General features: G+C 40.1%; 1 protein-coding gene across 1 annotated transcript; it reads left to right on the forward strand.

Annotated features, from left to right (window-relative positions):
- The first annotated feature begins 942 nt into the window (after positions 1 to 942).
- On the forward strand, positions 943 to 15,737 carry hsd17b12b (hydroxysteroid (17-beta) dehydrogenase 12b). The gene is made up of 11 exons (XM_041041028.1): positions 943 to 1,241; positions 6,285 to 6,331; positions 6,426 to 6,501; positions 7,314 to 7,421; positions 7,754 to 7,818; positions 8,456 to 8,500; positions 9,278 to 9,312; positions 10,282 to 10,363; positions 11,088 to 11,153; positions 11,362 to 11,511; positions 14,175 to 15,737. Exons 1-11 carry the CDS (start codon positions 1,064 to 1,066, stop codon positions 14,280 to 14,282), a joined length of 960 nt encoding a protein of 319 aa, XP_040896962.1. The 5' UTR covers positions 943 to 1,063; the 3' UTR covers positions 14,283 to 15,737.
- Positions 15,738 to 17,528: the final 1,791 nt, after the last annotated feature.

The raw sequence follows: 17,528 nt of genomic DNA on the forward strand, positions 1-17,528 counted from the left end.
CTGCTGTCTTCCTTTTAAAAGACGAGCTGCAGTTTTCTGGACCGGCTGTGAGCCTGAGAGGGAGGCCTGGCTAAAACCAACACAAAGGACTTTACAGTAGTCAAGTCAGGATCAGATTAAAGCCTGGGGAACCTTTTCAAAATCACAAAACTATAAAAAGGACTTGACATCAGCTGGGAAAAGCCAGATTTGATCACCAAATATAGTTGCTTGTCCAAATTAAAATCACGGTGAGTGTCACACCTAGATTTTTTTTACAGGTCCAGATGAGGGGCATTCCAAAAATATTAGGACTTCATTTTATACTCTCATTAAAGTTAAAAAAAAAAAAAAAAATTAAAGGCCATCCAAACAAATCCTGATGCATGTACAATGACAGACAGGTGGCAGGCAGTAGGAGTAGTGATGCAGTTTTATGACGGAGTGATGAGCAGCCAACTCAGAAGCTGTCAAAAACAAATAATAATAATTAGAATAATAATTATAAACACTGATAAAACAGTATACAGAGATACACACAGTATATAAACAACAATTACAAAGATGAAGGTAATACGTGATAAATATTTTAACTGCTAAAGGCAGAAGGACAGAAAATGAGAGATGAAATTAAGATTTAAGGAATCTGCAGAGGTTGTGAGATGAAGAGTTAAACGTATCAGACGTTTATCACAAGCAAAACATAAATTATCACATAAGGAGCGTGAAAAGAAAGAAAGAATAAACAGTAAAAACAACATAACAGCTCAGGAAATCCTAATATGCATTCTAATTTTTACAAAATGAATCGGACTGATGGCAGGCGAGCCTGTGACTGTGGCTGCGGTGTAACAGTAGGTGGTAGCAATGCTCTGATTCCTCGCAGTTTGCCATCAGAAGCAGCAAAAGAAGAAGAAAAGGGACCAATCACAGACCGCCAAGCGCTGATGCGGATATCCTGAATCGTTTCCGACGCATGTATTTGCACTTTGAACACCTCTCAGTACATTAACACGCACACACACCGTAAGTCCAGGCGTTAGTATTGGTATTTAATACAGACAGAGGCGTGTGCGGTGCAGGGATGTCGTCCAGCGGTGAAGCCGTGTTCCGGGCTGTGGAGGCGCCGCTGTTCTGGCTCGGTGCTCTGACCGCGGCCTGGCTGTCGGTGTGCTCCGTGTACCGGCTGTGGTCCGGGATCAGGGTGTGGGTGCTGGGCAACGGGCGGCTCGTATCACCCACCAAACTGGGAAAATGGGCAGGTGAGAAACTGCACAAGTTGTTACTGGAGTCAGGTCATTGTTCAGCTGGATCTCTGGCTTCCACTTTCTCATAAGGCTCCATTTATAAACACAGTAATTAACGCCTTTATTAATATAAACAGTTGTTTTCTAATTATTTTCTTATAACTAATTAATTAGTTATAAGCCATTAATAAAAACAAGCTTTTTTTTGCCAGGGTGTGGAAAAGCCTCCTTCATCATGACACTTGCATTCATTAGGGAGACACATCAAGTTTGCAGTTTTAAATGTTAGTGAGTCATTAATTAAGGAGAATGGAGTCGCCTATAAATGTTAATAAATTATTAATAAAGGGGTTTTCAGTAATCCTTCAAGTTAATAATCTGTTTAGGAATAAAATTTAAGATAAAAAAAAAGTTGTACTTATATAACTGATCTATAAAACTTTAGAAAGTGATTTATTAACTGGTAATAAACTTTTTTTTTTGGTGATCTTATCAGGAAGTGGTGCTAATTATGGTGGTTCCTGTGCAGATGAGCGCAAACCTGAACCTGAGCTTGAAGGAAACAAAGTCTATTTGGTGTTTGTAAAATAGACTAACACGTCTCTGCCTTGTGGTTGTATTAATCAGTTGTTGTTTCTTGGTTGTCGTGTGCGTTTCCCACTACTTTTAGACTTTTCATAGACTGAACCATTAATTGATCAATCAGGAAAATAATTGGCAGGTTAATCTATGAAGAAAATGAAATGATGATTAGTTGCAGCCCTTGTAGCATTTAACTTTAGTATTTAAATTCCATGATCCAAAAAAAGTTTTAACGTACCAACACATTTTTTTTTTTTTATCAGCCATAGATAACAGGCCGTTGAGCAATGAAGGCCTGCAAGCCTTGGATCAACCTGCCTGAGGGACTGAGATTATGAAACGGCCTGAAAAAGTGATTATAATACTTTATAAAAACGTAGTACTCATAACACTCCTCTAGATTTACCTCATTTTCTTTGTCGCGACTCTAAAATAGTTGAATAACTTAATTTTATATCAGCTAATTAATTTTTTTAGGACTTTAATGAATAGTTCTACACACTATATATATATATATAATTTTTTTTTTTTTTTTTTTTCAAGCACCTCATCGACAGCCTGTGCAGTGATGTGCTGTTGCACTGTGTCACAGTTGTCTTGCACAATAAGTTTGCTCTTCACTGTTTCATAGGTCAGACTGGTAATAAGCCTCCACCTTGTGTCTCCTTTGTCCCAGCAACAGCCGACCACAGTGTTAGTTAGTCTGTGGTACTTTAGACAAGAAGTACAGAATGGACAGTGAATGATCAGCACTTTGTCACTGGGTGTAGTAACTGTAGTAAATCTTGTGAGTGGATTATGGAGCGAGGAGATTATCAAATCAGACTAAACGCTGTCCATCTGCCCAGTCCCGCTCACTGACCGAACCTTGAAGTTTGAACAGACCTCTGGGATCGATTTGATGTTGGCAGGTCAGGTGTTTCAACGTCACATCATAACACATGAAGGAGCAAATAGGACTTGGGTTTTTGGATACGGCTTTATTACACTGCATCCTACAGGGTCAGTGGAAATCACAAGGGTCAGAACAAAAGGCTTGTTAATAGTCATTCTTTATGCGTTCACAGTGTATATTTCCCAATCCTTAATTCCTTTATTTGTGTGTTTATCTTCTTACTTGAACACTTGGCTCCTTATCTTACCCTTTCTTATCGTTTTTATTTTTTTTCAGAGTCTAGATTCACCACTGAAGTAGGAGGATTCGAATTAAATAGTAAATTCTGAGCGGCCTGTTTCAGCCTGTGTAGTCACAGTCACATCAGTCTGAGAAAACCCAAATGTTTTTGAGGACGCGAGCTGAAGTTGCCTTTGATCTTTTTATGTGCTGCTAAAAATGGAAAGGCATCAGACGGGTTTTTATTTTTGGATTACACATGCAAAGTGATTCAGAATATGCAGCGAGCCAAAGGAGCCTGTTAGCCTCGGCCGCTACTCTCATTCACAAACTTTGTCTCGCTGAAGTGGACTTGATTGAGAGGACGGCCTGATTATGTAACAGGACTAGAGCCATTCATAAATGAGTTTCACATGAGACGCAGGATCCTTAGGATTCTGGTTCACTGGTGCCTGCATATCACTTTTGTGTGTGTGTGTATGTGTGTGAGAGAGAGAGAGAGAGAGAGAGAGAGAGAGGCTGTGATAGTATCAGAGAGAGCCATTGCAGTAATATCCTAATCAAATGGCATCTTGCTAGTTATCAATTATTAATGATATATCAACATATATAGTGTGATAAAAATGCACCTGGTTTATTGTAATCAAGTTAAGAAGAAAATAACATATAAGTTCCTTCTTTAAAAAAATGAATTAAACCAACAAATATTCAAGTTTTTGTTTGAATTTTTAGCTTTTTGCATTGTTTGTAAGAAGCATGTGCAGTGTTGCTCCCTGCTGAGACTGTCTGCTGAGCAGCCTCTTCAGTCCCGCTCAGTGCAGTGTTTTCGGTTATTAAAGCAGAACTATGTGGTGGACAAGGATTGTTTTGTTTCTGCTTGTCCAGAGAAGCAGCTGCATGTTGATTAAGGGGCGACACGTACAATCTAAGCCCTGATATGCAAGAATGTACAAACCGTGTTTATGCCAAAGCATCATCATGTCGTCCTTTAAATACAGATGATGTAAAAAAAAGCTAATGTAGTCGTCGTCCTGTTCAACAGTTAAATGATGTCGGCTGTCAAATCCAGCGCCCAAATGGCGGCATGTATTAGCACTATCATCAGAGCACCTTGCCAGTCTAACCTACATTTGCAGAAGACAGCAGTTCCTAAAATAGACCTTGTTTTATTTGAGTGAAGGGAACATGCACTCAGCTGTAAAAGCTTTTTTTTCTGTTCTGACTGCAAAACAGTTCATTCTTAAAACAACTAAAAATAACCCAGCCTATGTTCCCCTCATCATTGTGCCTGCAGACTCTCCCTCGCTCTCCCCTCCTCTTCTCTGTTCTATTTTTAGTTGCCCCCAGGATCCCCCATGTTCGTGTTTGTCATTTTCTCTCCTCTTTCCTCCCCCACTCCCTTCTGTTTGGCTCTGCTGCAGCCCTAGAGGATGCTTGGCACCTCAGCATCATCTGTACGCAGGAAGATCACATAAAAGGGAGATGGGTACAGCAGAGGGTGGAGAGACGGATGAGTAAGACGTGGAATGAATAGTATTGTCAAAATAACCGAATGTTTGCTTAAAATAAACATTATTATTCCTTCAGGGATATATTTGTGTTTACATTGCGGCAACAGCGCAAACATTTCATGAACACACCAACCGTCAGGTGTCTAGTGCTCAGCAACATGACTGAGCCTGTTCATGATTTAAAATGAATCTATATACCACGTCTGTTAAATGGTTATCATTCTCAAGTATAAAAACAATGTCATGTAGTAAAATTCTATTTAGGCATACACTAAGGCGATATGCCTGATAGATATGGGCGCTAATGTGGACCTTATTATGTGGATCAGGTCTTGGCCACGATGTAACTAAACAAATAAATGACAATACTGTTTTAATCTCTGCCTAAAAACTGCCTTTAATACTAAACTTTGTTTTGAATAGAGATTGCACTTACTTCTGTGCACCTTGTGAATAGTATTTAATGATCCTAGAAGTCTTAAAGCCCCGTTAGCAGACCCTAGAGTCTGTGCTGTTCAGTGCACCCAGCCAGACTGATGTGGTTCAACCTAACCAGCTCGCCAATATTACCATTTTAAGTGCACTTCATTGCCACAAGTGGGTCTAAACCACAGTGCCAAAAAACGAAGGAACGAAATAACATAAAATGAGAACTGAGTAATAATTGCACACAGCTGAGACCTAAAAACAAAACAAAACAAAATGAAAAGTTCACATAAGAACAAGATGAATGTTGCTCTTGAAGTGGGGCTTTACAGGTTACACAGGGACATATTGTGATGCTCTGACTCTCCATCCCATTCCCCGTCCACTTTTTGTTATATTTAGCCAGAGGTGTGATGAATAGTTGCTTCTGAAAGATGGGAATTGCTAAAAATAGGACCCTGCTGCTGCTGCTTTTTGTGCCAGGCAGTTCCAGGGCATCCGTTCGCTCGACTGCCACTGATGACAGAGAGGACCTCACTTTCCCTCTCCCTCCCTCCCTCCCTCTTTTTGTCCTCCTTCTTCACCTCAGCTGCTCTCTGTGTACCTCATCCCGCAGTACATCTGTCTACACTGACGTTCAGCCCTTTACCCTTGAAATTCAATTTATTTTATTTTTTGAATGCTTTTTGTGCTTGCCCATCACTGTTTTTTGTTTCTTTCACTGCACTTTCCAGGGAACGTTTGTGAGTCAAACTGTCCACAACTCTGACGTTTCTATCACTGGATTTCTGTGGTGATAATGCTCCTGCAGGTGGCGCCGTTTGTCTGTTCCTCTGGAGTGGCCATTACTGCTTTGTTTCTCTGCACTCTTTTTGCAGTGTTCAAATTTGTTTCCCTTGGTGTTCTGTCTTTACCTTGATTTCACACCAAGGAAGACAAAGAAAGCAAATTTTTCTGTCAATGAGTCTGCAGCAGGAAAGGGAAAATATTCCTGACCTTAAATCTTAAAATATTTTCTTTTGTGGAAATATTTCTGTCAAAGCAGCTCAGGCTAACACAGCACACGTACAGTGAGCTCTCATTGTGAAGGTGGGGTCTGCCACTGAACTAATGCACAGTTTAAACTGTGTGCTCTGTTTTTTAATGTGCTCATAACAACAAATCTGAAGCTAAATAAAGAAATACATTAAACAAATGGCTACTCCTTTTTTTAATCTCATAGTGTAAGTGTCGAGGGCAATATACAAACAACCAACCAAATGAGTCCCAGTTTTATGTTCATGGAAATAACTTACACATTATGCTTGTACATGAATTTACCAGTGAATTTGGAGAAGTGAATTTTGCCTTATTAAATTCTTAGCGCCAACTTTTATTCTGCTAATCAAACCTCTGTCTGTCCCATTGTGTTTTTCTTCCCTGTAGTTGTGACCGGGGCCACAGATGGGATTGGGAAAGCCTATGCAGAGGAGGTAAGATTTTCCTTGTGTTGCTGCATTGCCTCTGTGCTATACGAGTTGAAAGTACACACGTCGCCTTGTGTTGACATGTTTTCTGTGTCTGCAGCTGGCCCGCAGAGGCTTTGCGATCGTGTTGATCAGTCGCTCTCAGGAGAAGCTGGATGACGTATCCAAGGCGATCTGTAAGTTTGATGCACGTTTATTTTACTTATTTTTTCTTTTTTTTTTCTATTCAGTATAAATGTACACAGAAATGTTGCCAGAAAGTTAGGATGGTATTTAATTGGTTTCAGTCTACAACCTCACCACTAGATGCCACTAAATCTTACGCACTGGCCCTTTAATGGAAAGTAAAGATTTTTTTTTTTTTGTGGGCAAGTTTCATATAAATCACTGTGAAATACAGTGTGTAGTTCAGTATTGCTCTGTTTAATCCATCAGTCAAACTAATCCCACATCTTACAGTCAAGGGAAATCAACAGCAGCCGTGGTCCAGAGGCACCAGATTAATGTAGTTCATGTGTTAAGTATGACAGCAGCTCGACTGGAGTTCAGTCTTAATGATCCATGCGGCTGTCCAGCCTCGTTCATCCTGAGCCTGAGACGTTGCATCCATATTGCACCGTGTGATGGTCCAGTCGGGCTGAATGACTGGGGACGGAATGATATTGCATTGAATTGCGTGAAGTGATCTTCACTGAATGGAGATTCAGCAGGACTCTTGTGCTTTTGGTTATGAGGCAGCAAAGCCTGCTGCTGGAGCTGAAAGTGAGTCTGTCCAATTAAATGAAAGCTTTATCTTAAGGGAGGGATATCCTCACTGATGGTGAAGGATTATTCCAGGGTTTAATCATTTGTCTCTGCCCTGCTCTTCCCTTTCTGTTTTTCACAGTGTGGTCCTTCACAAACACTTTACACAACTGAGCACTGCTTTCATTGTTTCTCATTTATATACATTCTAAATTAAATTGTTTATGCATATTTGTACCCTCAGCGAGCAAATGTGGCGTGGAGACCAAAACGATTGCCGCAGACTTTAGCGCTGTAGACATCTACTCCAAGATTGAAGATGGACTTGCAGGGCTGGAGATCGGAGTATTGGGTAAGTAACTGCAGCAGGTGCTTGGGCCGCCTCCCTTTTCATAAACATTAATGAAGTTGGTCATGTGAAAGGGGAAATTCAATTTGAACCAAGGCCTACAGGCATCAGGAATGCAATATAACGCTCTGTGATAAATGTAAGTTTTTCATGTAATCATAAAGGTTAATTTATCCCGGCTTCTTCAGCCCTTTGCTGCCCTCATTAGATGGGAAAGAGGAATAACACTCTGAATTCCACACTTCCAGAGATGTACTTCATTTTTCATCCATCACTTTGTCACATTATGTTGTATTTTTAATGTCACGGTGCTTTTACTTTTCTCTTGTTAACAGTGAACAATGTTGGAATGTCCTACTCTTACCCTGAGTTCTTCCTCAATGTCCCCAATCTCGACACTGTAAGTTAAAGGTTTATTATATTCAATTTTCTAAGAACGTATAAATAGTCATATTATACAGGCATATTAAGACTAAAATGTCTGTAAAACGTTTTATAAGGTTGTAGGAAAGAGAAGTGGCAGTAAGAGCACATAGTTTATGTCATTTTGTCTTTCATACACATCTTACTTCAGATGAGTTTTCTGCCTGATTAACCAGAGTTGAAAAGGCAAAAGCACCTTCACATGTAGACAGGACCGAGCTTCAGACAAAATGAAAAGGCACAAAGGTGGTCAGCTGGATAAGACCTCATAAAACTTTTATTTTATCTAATAACATCACGTGTGAGTTGAGTGTATTTAATTGAGCGGTGGGGAGTTTTATTGCTCAGATGTTTCATTTGTGAGGGAATGCATGTGCTGTTTCCTCTTTCAGGCGTGACACTGTGTCGCTTTAAGGGTGAACAGCCTTTAGCGTCTCAGCAAAATAATTCCCACTACAATTATTAGAGCTTTAACAAATCGCCAGATATCATCTTTAATACCTGCAGCTGGTACTTGAACAGATAAAATAGTTTCTGAACCGTTGATATGTGGAAAGCAAATGCACAAACACACTGCCCAAAATGCAGTAATGCTCCTCTTCTTCTTGTTTCAGTTCATCGACACACTGGTCAACATTAATATAACGTCTGTGTGCCAGGTGAGTGTTATTGATGTAATGAGGCCTTTTGAGACTGAATCGCAAAAAAGGTCCTTTTAATGTCAAAGAAAAAACAAATCAAACTTAATAACCGTGTGAGCAGTTCCCATTCAGGTTGATATTTAGCAGAGGCACCATGGCAGTGATTAAAGCCTTGTGTCTCTGTGAAGAGAGAAATCTGCTTTCTACTTTCAAACAATTATTGTTTGAAAAACTGCACAAGTTCAAAAGAATTAAGAAATGACCAAGTGTAATGGGTATGAAAATGTAGTCAACGTGGAGACCCCTGGCATCAGAGATGATCTTAAGTGGTTCAGTCCCAGTCAGCATAACATGGACCGGAGTCTGTAGACAAGGACTAACCACCCCCCCCCCCCCCCCCCCCCCCCCACACACACACACACACACACACACACACTCGTAACACAGTGAAATAAAGCGGACTGAGTCACCTCTATCCCTCTTCTCCATGCTCAGCAGTTCTCAGACCAACAGCTAAAGTCCACCCACTCTTTTAACACTTAATTTATGTCATTCAATATTTCTTTAAACTGCTCCCTCTGCTATCATTATCATTTCCTTTCTCTCTTTGTCTTCCTTCCCCGACCACCTCTTCACACACAACCCACACACACGTCTACAAATGTGGATGCACTACTCCACACACTTGTCGACAACCTACTCACATTAATATACTTTTTTGTCTAACGCCTTTACTCCGTTTCTCACACTTGTCACCTTCTGTCTTTTTCTTTCCGTTTCCGCTGTTTTTCCCAGATGACGCGTCTGGTTTTACCTCGAATGGTGGAGAGGTGAGTTTGACTGACTTCAGCAGTACGTGATTTGTTAATGCATTACTGATTTCTGTGAATCTTTAATAATTAATACCAGCACATGGGACTATATGATGAATAGCTAATATTGTTTATCAACTTTGAATCAAATAATGAAATGAGGTGGTGGTGTCAAAATAAATGACTCCCCTTAACTCAGACTCAGCAGCCACTTAGCTTAGCACAAAGACTGAAATCAGGGGAAAACAGCTGGCCTGTGCTGAGTCAAGAAGGTGCCCAAACTTTTGCACATGCCCCAATAACTGTTTGGTTTTTCAGTTCATGAAATAAAAAGTAACAGAGCTAATTTTTATCATATATCTGCTGTGGTTGTATTTACTTCTCTGTATAAAGCTGTACCAAGATTTTAACAAAAAATGAAAATTGTGTCATTGATTTGATCCATATCACCCAAAACATCAGTGGATTGCAAATATTGGACAGTTTAGTGACATTTAAAAGTCATTTAAAAACTGATTTCCTCCGAATTGTTCATTTTTGCAGTAACTCTCTACAGTGAGAGGTTTAAATTTACAAAGTTATTACTTTTTGGGAAATAAAATGTACACGATTGATAGTTTTAGACTGTTGTAGCCACGAGAGATTAAGATTAACTCAGCCTTCGCTTACTTGGCCATCATGTACACATACACAGTGATTTATTTCTCAAGACATCATCCACCTGTTGTTTAGATGGAATATTTTATGAGGGCACCTTTAGGTTTTGATGTTGTATTGTGTGTTCGATTTTATTAATATCTACCAGCTGCTTTGATGTACAACTAGAGCAGTTTTGGCTCAGCTTACAAGCACACATGGTACCACGTTCTCTTCTCATCCTGCGATTGATTTTGGGATGAAGTGTTTGGTGCACGTCTCCCTCCTCTTTCGTGCTTTTTATTTCTTTTCAGTGTAAAACAGCATTTGCTCGTATTCCTGTGTTTTTAGGAAGAAGGGTGTCATCCTCAATATCTCATCCGCCAGCGGGATGTATCCTGTTCCTCTTCTTACCGTCTACTCTGCCTCCAAGGTGGCTGCGATACATGGTTTATGACCTTTTCTTAAAGTGTTAACTGAAGTGTTATCTATAGACACATGCCAGCATCATAAACAGTTCACGTCTTACCATATACTGAGATCCATGAGGAGGAATTAATCTTTGTTCTCATGAATTATTCTGTGTAATCCACCAACATACTGCACATTGAGGCAAACTGTAACTACTGATGACGATAGATGGTAGTTCAACATTTATTTAGATGCACGGATGAAGTGAGAGATCGTCTTTTTTCATATTAGCTGTTTTAATTGTTGAATACAAACAAGTCGGTGACTAACTCAGGTCCCGAGGTAGTGTGCCAATTAAAAATGTTTATAGGAGCATGTGGCGTCATAATTTTTTATCACCGTCTCGTGTGTTTGTTAGCTTAAAAACAGCCGGCTGTTCACAGTTTCAGCTGATTAATTTGCCAGTGTCTTAATACTGGGTCATGTTTATCTTCTAAATCCCAGTTTCTGCAGCGCAAGTTTAAAAGTGCATCTAAAATACTTCCATGGTGAATCTTGCTCGATTTAATAATCACCTCAGTTCATTACATCTGCCGTTTTTGTTAAACTACATTGTACATGAATTCATTTTGCACATATTTCCTCTTTTCTAGTTTTTGCGAGGCAGTTTTTGTCTTGCATATGTTCATGATTCTTTTGAGAATTGAAATCCAATGGGCTTAATGACCTTCCTTTGTCTTATATAGGCATTTGTGGACTTCTTTTCACAAGGACTGCAAGCTGAATACAAGAGCAAAGGCATCATCATCCAGGTAAATCATGAAGCAGTTATAGTTCTGCTACAACCCCACATGGTTTTAATAAAGTTTGGTGGTTCATAACTGCAGTTACAAATACAATTCGAAGAAAAATCCTTTTGTCGGCTTAAGAAAAATAAATGTTGTCTCAGCCCTGTGCTGATAATTCACCAAGCTATGAAAGTAGACACCTTAATGTAACCGGTGTGTTTCCTTCTTCCAGAGTGTTCTGCCATTTTTTGTTGCAACCAAGCTGAGTAAAATCCGACGGGCTACGTTGGACAAGCCCAGTCCAGAGCGCTACGTTGCAGCCGAGCTCAACACTGTTGGCCTGCAGACCCAGACCAACGGCTACCTGCCCCACGCCATTATGGTAAGTCTGGGTGTGTAATACTGGGAGCAAAGAACAAAGAGTCAGCTTTACATAAAGTACATGCCATTTTTTTTTCTTCTGATCTTGAGTTGTTCAGATTTTGGCTTAATTTTGATTATCTCAAAAAAACAATTAGTTTCTGCCTTCGTTTAGATATTAAATTAACTGCCTCTTCAGTGATTACCAAATATTCGCCCATCTCCGTCTATTTTTAACATCAAAAGTCAAACAGTGTCTCTGTAGAACTGTGTGAAACTTCAAGCTGCTGAAAAGGCAGAATTTGTGTAACCCTTACTTAAAAAACACATACACTTACTTTATACTGTACAAAACCTCATTGCATCTCTACCTGCCTGTTCTGGCTTTGTATTCAAGGTCTGGCTCTACCTGGCTATTGTCAACAGTGTTCGCATGTTATGGAGACTGGCACTGAACAATAAACCTCCTCTGTTTTGGCATTCGTACATGAAACTGACCACTGAGAATGACTCAAGATCTGCTGACAGTACCTCAGCCGCTTGGAGCTTAAAATCCCTCTGCAGGCCAATTGTTCCTCCGCATATTGTCTCCCGTTACATAACAGTCAGCCTGAACAATTGAAACGTAGCTCGAGTATTTGGCCATCTGAATGGCAGTGTGAGGTTGGGGAGCACAGCTGGAGCATATTAGAGTGACACCATTCAAACACAACTGGTTTCTCCGTAGCAGTAATAGATCTGGTGCGGCGTAACGCTCATTGGAAAAACTTGTGAGACTCGTGATGCAGGTAGTCGAAGACTGTCATGGCAACAGCGCTGCAACCTCATCAGACTGAAATTTCATTTTGTACAAAAGAGCCTCCTACCAGCTCATCTCCATTCACTGAATTAATTTTGTGTCAACAGTTGCTTAAGCATCTGTCAAAAGGTAAACATTCTCTGAAATAATGGAGTGGAATGCTTCACTACCTTGCAGTATTGTCTGCATCCTAACACTGTAATTACTCTGTGGATACACAAGCATCAGAAATGAGACGGAAACACAAATCAGATTTTTTTTTTTTTTTTTCAGGAGGTCTCTTTATTTTAGTGGAGGTCACTGAGAGCAACAGCCATTTTCTCCTTCCAGTTCCTCCATGTTGTGTCCGATACCGTTGATATATGTGATCTGAATATCAATGATCATGTTTATTGATGTACGTATAAATAACAAAACCATCCATTACAGTGTAAGTGTGGTCGATAAATCACGCTGAGCATAAAGAGCCTTTGTTGATCCTGTGCAGTCCGGTGCAGATAACGTAAACTCAGCACAGATCTTTCCTGTCATCAGCTCCTGTATTTCACTAAAATCACGAGCTGCAGACAAGTAGGGTCTGTCGTGATTATCTGATAATCCCCTCAGCTGTGCAGCACAGCTCTGTCCATTTTCCTGTAATAAGCCACAGTTTACCACTATCCAATTTAGACTGAGATGAAGCTGCAGTCTGCAACCCTCTTCATATTCAGAAACAACTATATATGTTCTGTTATCCTTGCTGTAATTCATTTCTTTATATGTTTTTTGCTTGCACAGTTAAGATTTCATGGTCATAGGACGCCTAAGGACCTAAAGTCCTTAAGGACACCTATAAAGAGACCTCCCTTAATTTGAACACAAGCTGAAATTAAATCAACTTTGATCTGACGAGCTTCTCCGCTGTGTGAAACCTTTCAAATTAAAGTTCAACTAAGTTAGCTTCAAATGTGATCCTGTTGTTGGTCTACTATGACAATGTTATTTACCAACCGATGAAGATGATCAGCTTTGTCATCATTTTCATCTGGATATGTAAAGACAAACAACAAACCTCAGCCAGTATTTCTTCAGTAGCAGACTTTGTAGAGAGTCCCTCCATCCACAACAGTGGATGTGCTCTTTTTATGTCTTTCACCACACTCAGCCGTGTTCATAATTCAAATTCATGATCCATTATTAAACCACCTTGGTTTTAATGATATATCAATTTAGAAAAATAACAAATTTCAGCTTTAAAGTAGATTAGAAAGAGAAAGGGATAGAATACAATTAAGAGGAAGCCTGTCAGTAATGAATTGAATATGGTAATAATAAGTCAATGGAAGAACCATTTATGATGCTTCATAAAACTGCTCCTTACTTAAAAAGAGGATTAAAAACAGTGGGGGTTTCTTCAGAGCAAAATCTATCTACTGTTTCAGCTGGCATACCGTTGTCTGAGAAGCTGCTGAGTTAAAGCTAATTGACGTTACAGTTAAAGCAGGAAAACGTTTTATTGCTGTAATTTGAATTTCCTGCTAATTGACAGTATATAAAAAATAAATGCAAATCTGGTGAATTTGTTCAGGGAGAGTTTACCTTATTTTACAGCTGAGAACTACAAAGTTGCTTTTTAGCTTTTGATAGCATCAGTGAAAAAAGGTTTAAAATATGCAAAATGTGCAGCTACTTTATATACTTGTACCACAGAGCGTGTAACTTAAGTGTAATTTGAGAAGGGCATAGGCTTTAAAACAGAACAACTGCCTGAGTTTTCTTTTGCACAAACTGCCTGAGTTTTCTTTTGCACAAACACAGTTGTTTCTCCTGTGGGTTGGAAATTAATAATGAATGCTCATCTGTTATTTGTAAATGCCACCAGCTGACCATGTAATTTCCCTCTGTAGGGCTGGGTGACTACAGCTCTGCTCCCTGCCAAGATCCTCAACAGCTACATGATGGGGATGGGTTTGTCCCAGCGCGCTCGTTACCTCAAGAAACAGAAGCAGGGATAGGCAGATCAGCAGCGGCAGCCGCAGACAGAGGGGACCAGGTGTTAACGACTCGTCCGACTACCATTGTCATCGTGGACCAAGAAGAGAAAATGTGACACTTTCTGAGCAACATCTCAGTTTCCCTCTCTCTGATACTCCTAGTCATAGATGATGTGAAGCAGTGTCTGGCCACGGTTGCCGTTACACGTATTTAATCCAAACAATTGTGTGAAAATTATTGAACAAAGTGGGGTTCTTTATTGATTGGCCAGCTTTAATGAGCAGAACACTAACATGGAAACTAAAACCAACTTTCAAAGATAATCAACATGATAGAAAATTAAGCCCACAGGAGAACTGAAGGATACAGAAAGTTTGGATGTGTCTGAGCTTGGAGGCCTCTGTATGTTTGTGTGCATGATTGAGCCTCCTGTGAGGGTGTGGCCTAGCTTCAAGCTATTTTAGTAGAACACTGGAGGGCGGTACTTACTTACTGTTAACACTTTCTAAAGCACTTACATGATGTGGTATCAAGATTTAAAAGGCTGTTGTGTTGTTTTTTTTCTTTTTGTGATATTAATAGCCTCCTCAATTCTTTTTTTTTTAATTTTATTTTTCCATTTCATTTCAGAAGTTTCAAAGCACGCATTTAAACCTTTCTTTTGAGCACCTCCACAGAATCATTAAAGATCTCTGGTTTTCTTTTTTCACCTTAATATTTTCTCGGTAGTATTGATGTAGTGGTGAATGGACCGCATGTATAATTTAACCAAACAGCACTTCATCTGAAAAAAAATTAAGAGGAGGCTCTGTAGACGAGTGGCCGACGCAAAGGGAGAAGCAGTGGTAGAATATTAAAATGTGTTTTGTTTACATACTGAACTGATTTTCAAATTTATTCCTACAACTGGTGATACTGTTTGTTTGTCTGAAATTCTTTCAAAATACATCTGATCCTGATGTAATAGTTAGGAGGTGTGTCACATCTACTCTGATCTCAATCTTTTCTCGCCTGTATTGTAGAATTTAGTGTGAAGTGTGAAACCAAACCAAATGTACAGGAGGTGAAACAAACCAATGAAATAATGTAAAACTTATGATACATGTCTTTGACTTTCTCTTTTGAAAACTATGTGTATGTTGAGTTTGTGCGTCAATGCAGTTTGCCAGTAGTCGGCTCATATTTCACCTGTCTTGGCTCAGATGCCAGCTTTTATTAATCCCATGGGAAAATTTGTACTTAACATTTCGCTCATACTGACTGTTTAGGTGCAGCAGCTGGGAACCAACTTCAGTTCTAAGGCTAGTGTCTTTCTCAAGGGCAGTGGCATTAGGTGTTAGGTATGTTCCTAATATCTGGGAAGCATGTTGCTGGGGTGAAAGCGGTGCAAACCAGAACACCTGGATATTACTATTATGTCCTGTATTGCATTTGTCCTTCCAGCCTTCAATAAATATGCTTTTCAAATAACTTCACCCAGTCGTCTGTCTGCTCTGATTTCTTCTGCTCAGTTTCACCTGTCCTGTCACTTGTGTTTTCAATCACATGGCTGTAAGATTTAGGGCAAAGAGGAGACCAGTTCTAGCTTATTTTATACTAAGGCCTGATAAAAGAATAGAGTTACTCTTATTTTCCGATTGGGCTTTTATGTATGCTTTAACAACAAATCAATCAACCGGTGCTCAGCTTCCCCGAGGGATCTTTGTCATTTTTCGTCATTTTCACAGTCCTTATAAATGTGTTGCTTTTTCACGTTCTGCCTCTTCCTTCCCAAACATCACCATCCAGTTCCCATGCCAACAGTTTCTGAGAGATTATTCCGGTGCACTGGTATGGAAGCTGCGGAAATGTGTCATCACTGAGCGTGTAGGAGGGGAGTGGAGCTCTGTGTGTGGAGGGATGCCCAAAGGAAGAAACGAGTGGGTTGCAGAGATGTATATAAAGAGGAGCTCAGTGGTGCTCAAGTCCACGACTCGCTCAGACTCTCACAGACACACACACTCTGTGATTTCACAGCAGAGTTTCAGACTGAACAGCATATTGGAGAGGGAGCAAAACAGGATCTCTCAAATCATCTCTCATCAAGCAGAACTCTCAGGATTGAATATTAAACAGCTCTCACTGATTGAGCATTGTGTTTCACATTTTTACAAATTTTTGTCTTTGTCTTTTTTTTTTTGCATCATCTGTCCCAAAGCAGTGGAGACAGCTGAGCCGATACACCAGAATTTTTTTAACAAAGGGCTTTAAATCCTACATCCACCACCACATCTACTCTAGAGCTTCACTGTCTACAGCTCATCATCCTCACATTTGGGCCGCCGTTCACCATGGCGACCAGCATGGACATGCTCCCTGCCCATCTGCTGCCTTTGGTGATGGAGGAGTTCCCTCAGTCTCTGGCCACAGCGTGTGTCTGCAGAGCTGGACAACGTGAGCCACGCCTCCGCTGCGTGCAGTGCGGCATCATCGAGGAGGAGGAGGAGGACTGCTCCACCCTGGAGGAGGACCAAGCCCAGCGCTCCTTCCTGCAGACCGTGGAGAGCCTGAGGAGGAGTACCAGATGAGCTCCTCCAGACGAAGTTCTAGCATGACTGTGACACGTTTGACATATTTGGCTTCTCTGTAATCAGTTCGGAGACCAACAGATGTCTACAGGACGATGGATGAAGACTGTGCTGACTTTAAACCTCTGTGGGTGGTGATATTTTGGTAAAACTGTCATCACTGGTGGGCACCATATATGGTGATGAATGAGACTGCACTGGTTCAAGATACTAAGAACTGTGATGGAGCGTTTCAAAGAAACAGTGAAAAGTTGCTGACAGTAAACCACTGTTTTGCATATTTTATCAGTATTTACAAAGTAAATTTGTATTGTTGTATAGCGTTTTTTTGCAAAGCATCACTTTCACTTTGTCAGATTGTCATTATGTTATTCACATTATTGCTTTTTCTTCGTGTCCACATTGCCTGCTGCTAAGATTTTGAATTTAATATATAAAGCTGATGCTCTAACATTTCGTTGGTGGTCTGCCCTCTCTATTATTAAGGTAAAAGAAAAAGAAAAGAAAAAAATCTGTTAAATTTAAAGTTGACAACTTGAACACACCTCATACATCAAGTTTCCAATTAATTTTACCTCAGCTCTGTTACTAAAAGCTGGGTTTTTTTTATGAAAGTGTTGGCTTGCAGAAAGCCATTAGAATCTTTCAGGCCTTTCCATGTGGTGGCACTATTGATACACTTTTTTGAGCTAAATAGCA

This window comes from Toxotes jaculatrix, chromosome 1, assembly GCF_017976425.1.
Source record: "Toxotes jaculatrix isolate fToxJac2 chromosome 1, fToxJac2.pri, whole genome shotgun sequence".
Lineage (NCBI taxonomy): Eukaryota > Metazoa > Chordata > Actinopteri > Toxotidae > Toxotes > Toxotes jaculatrix.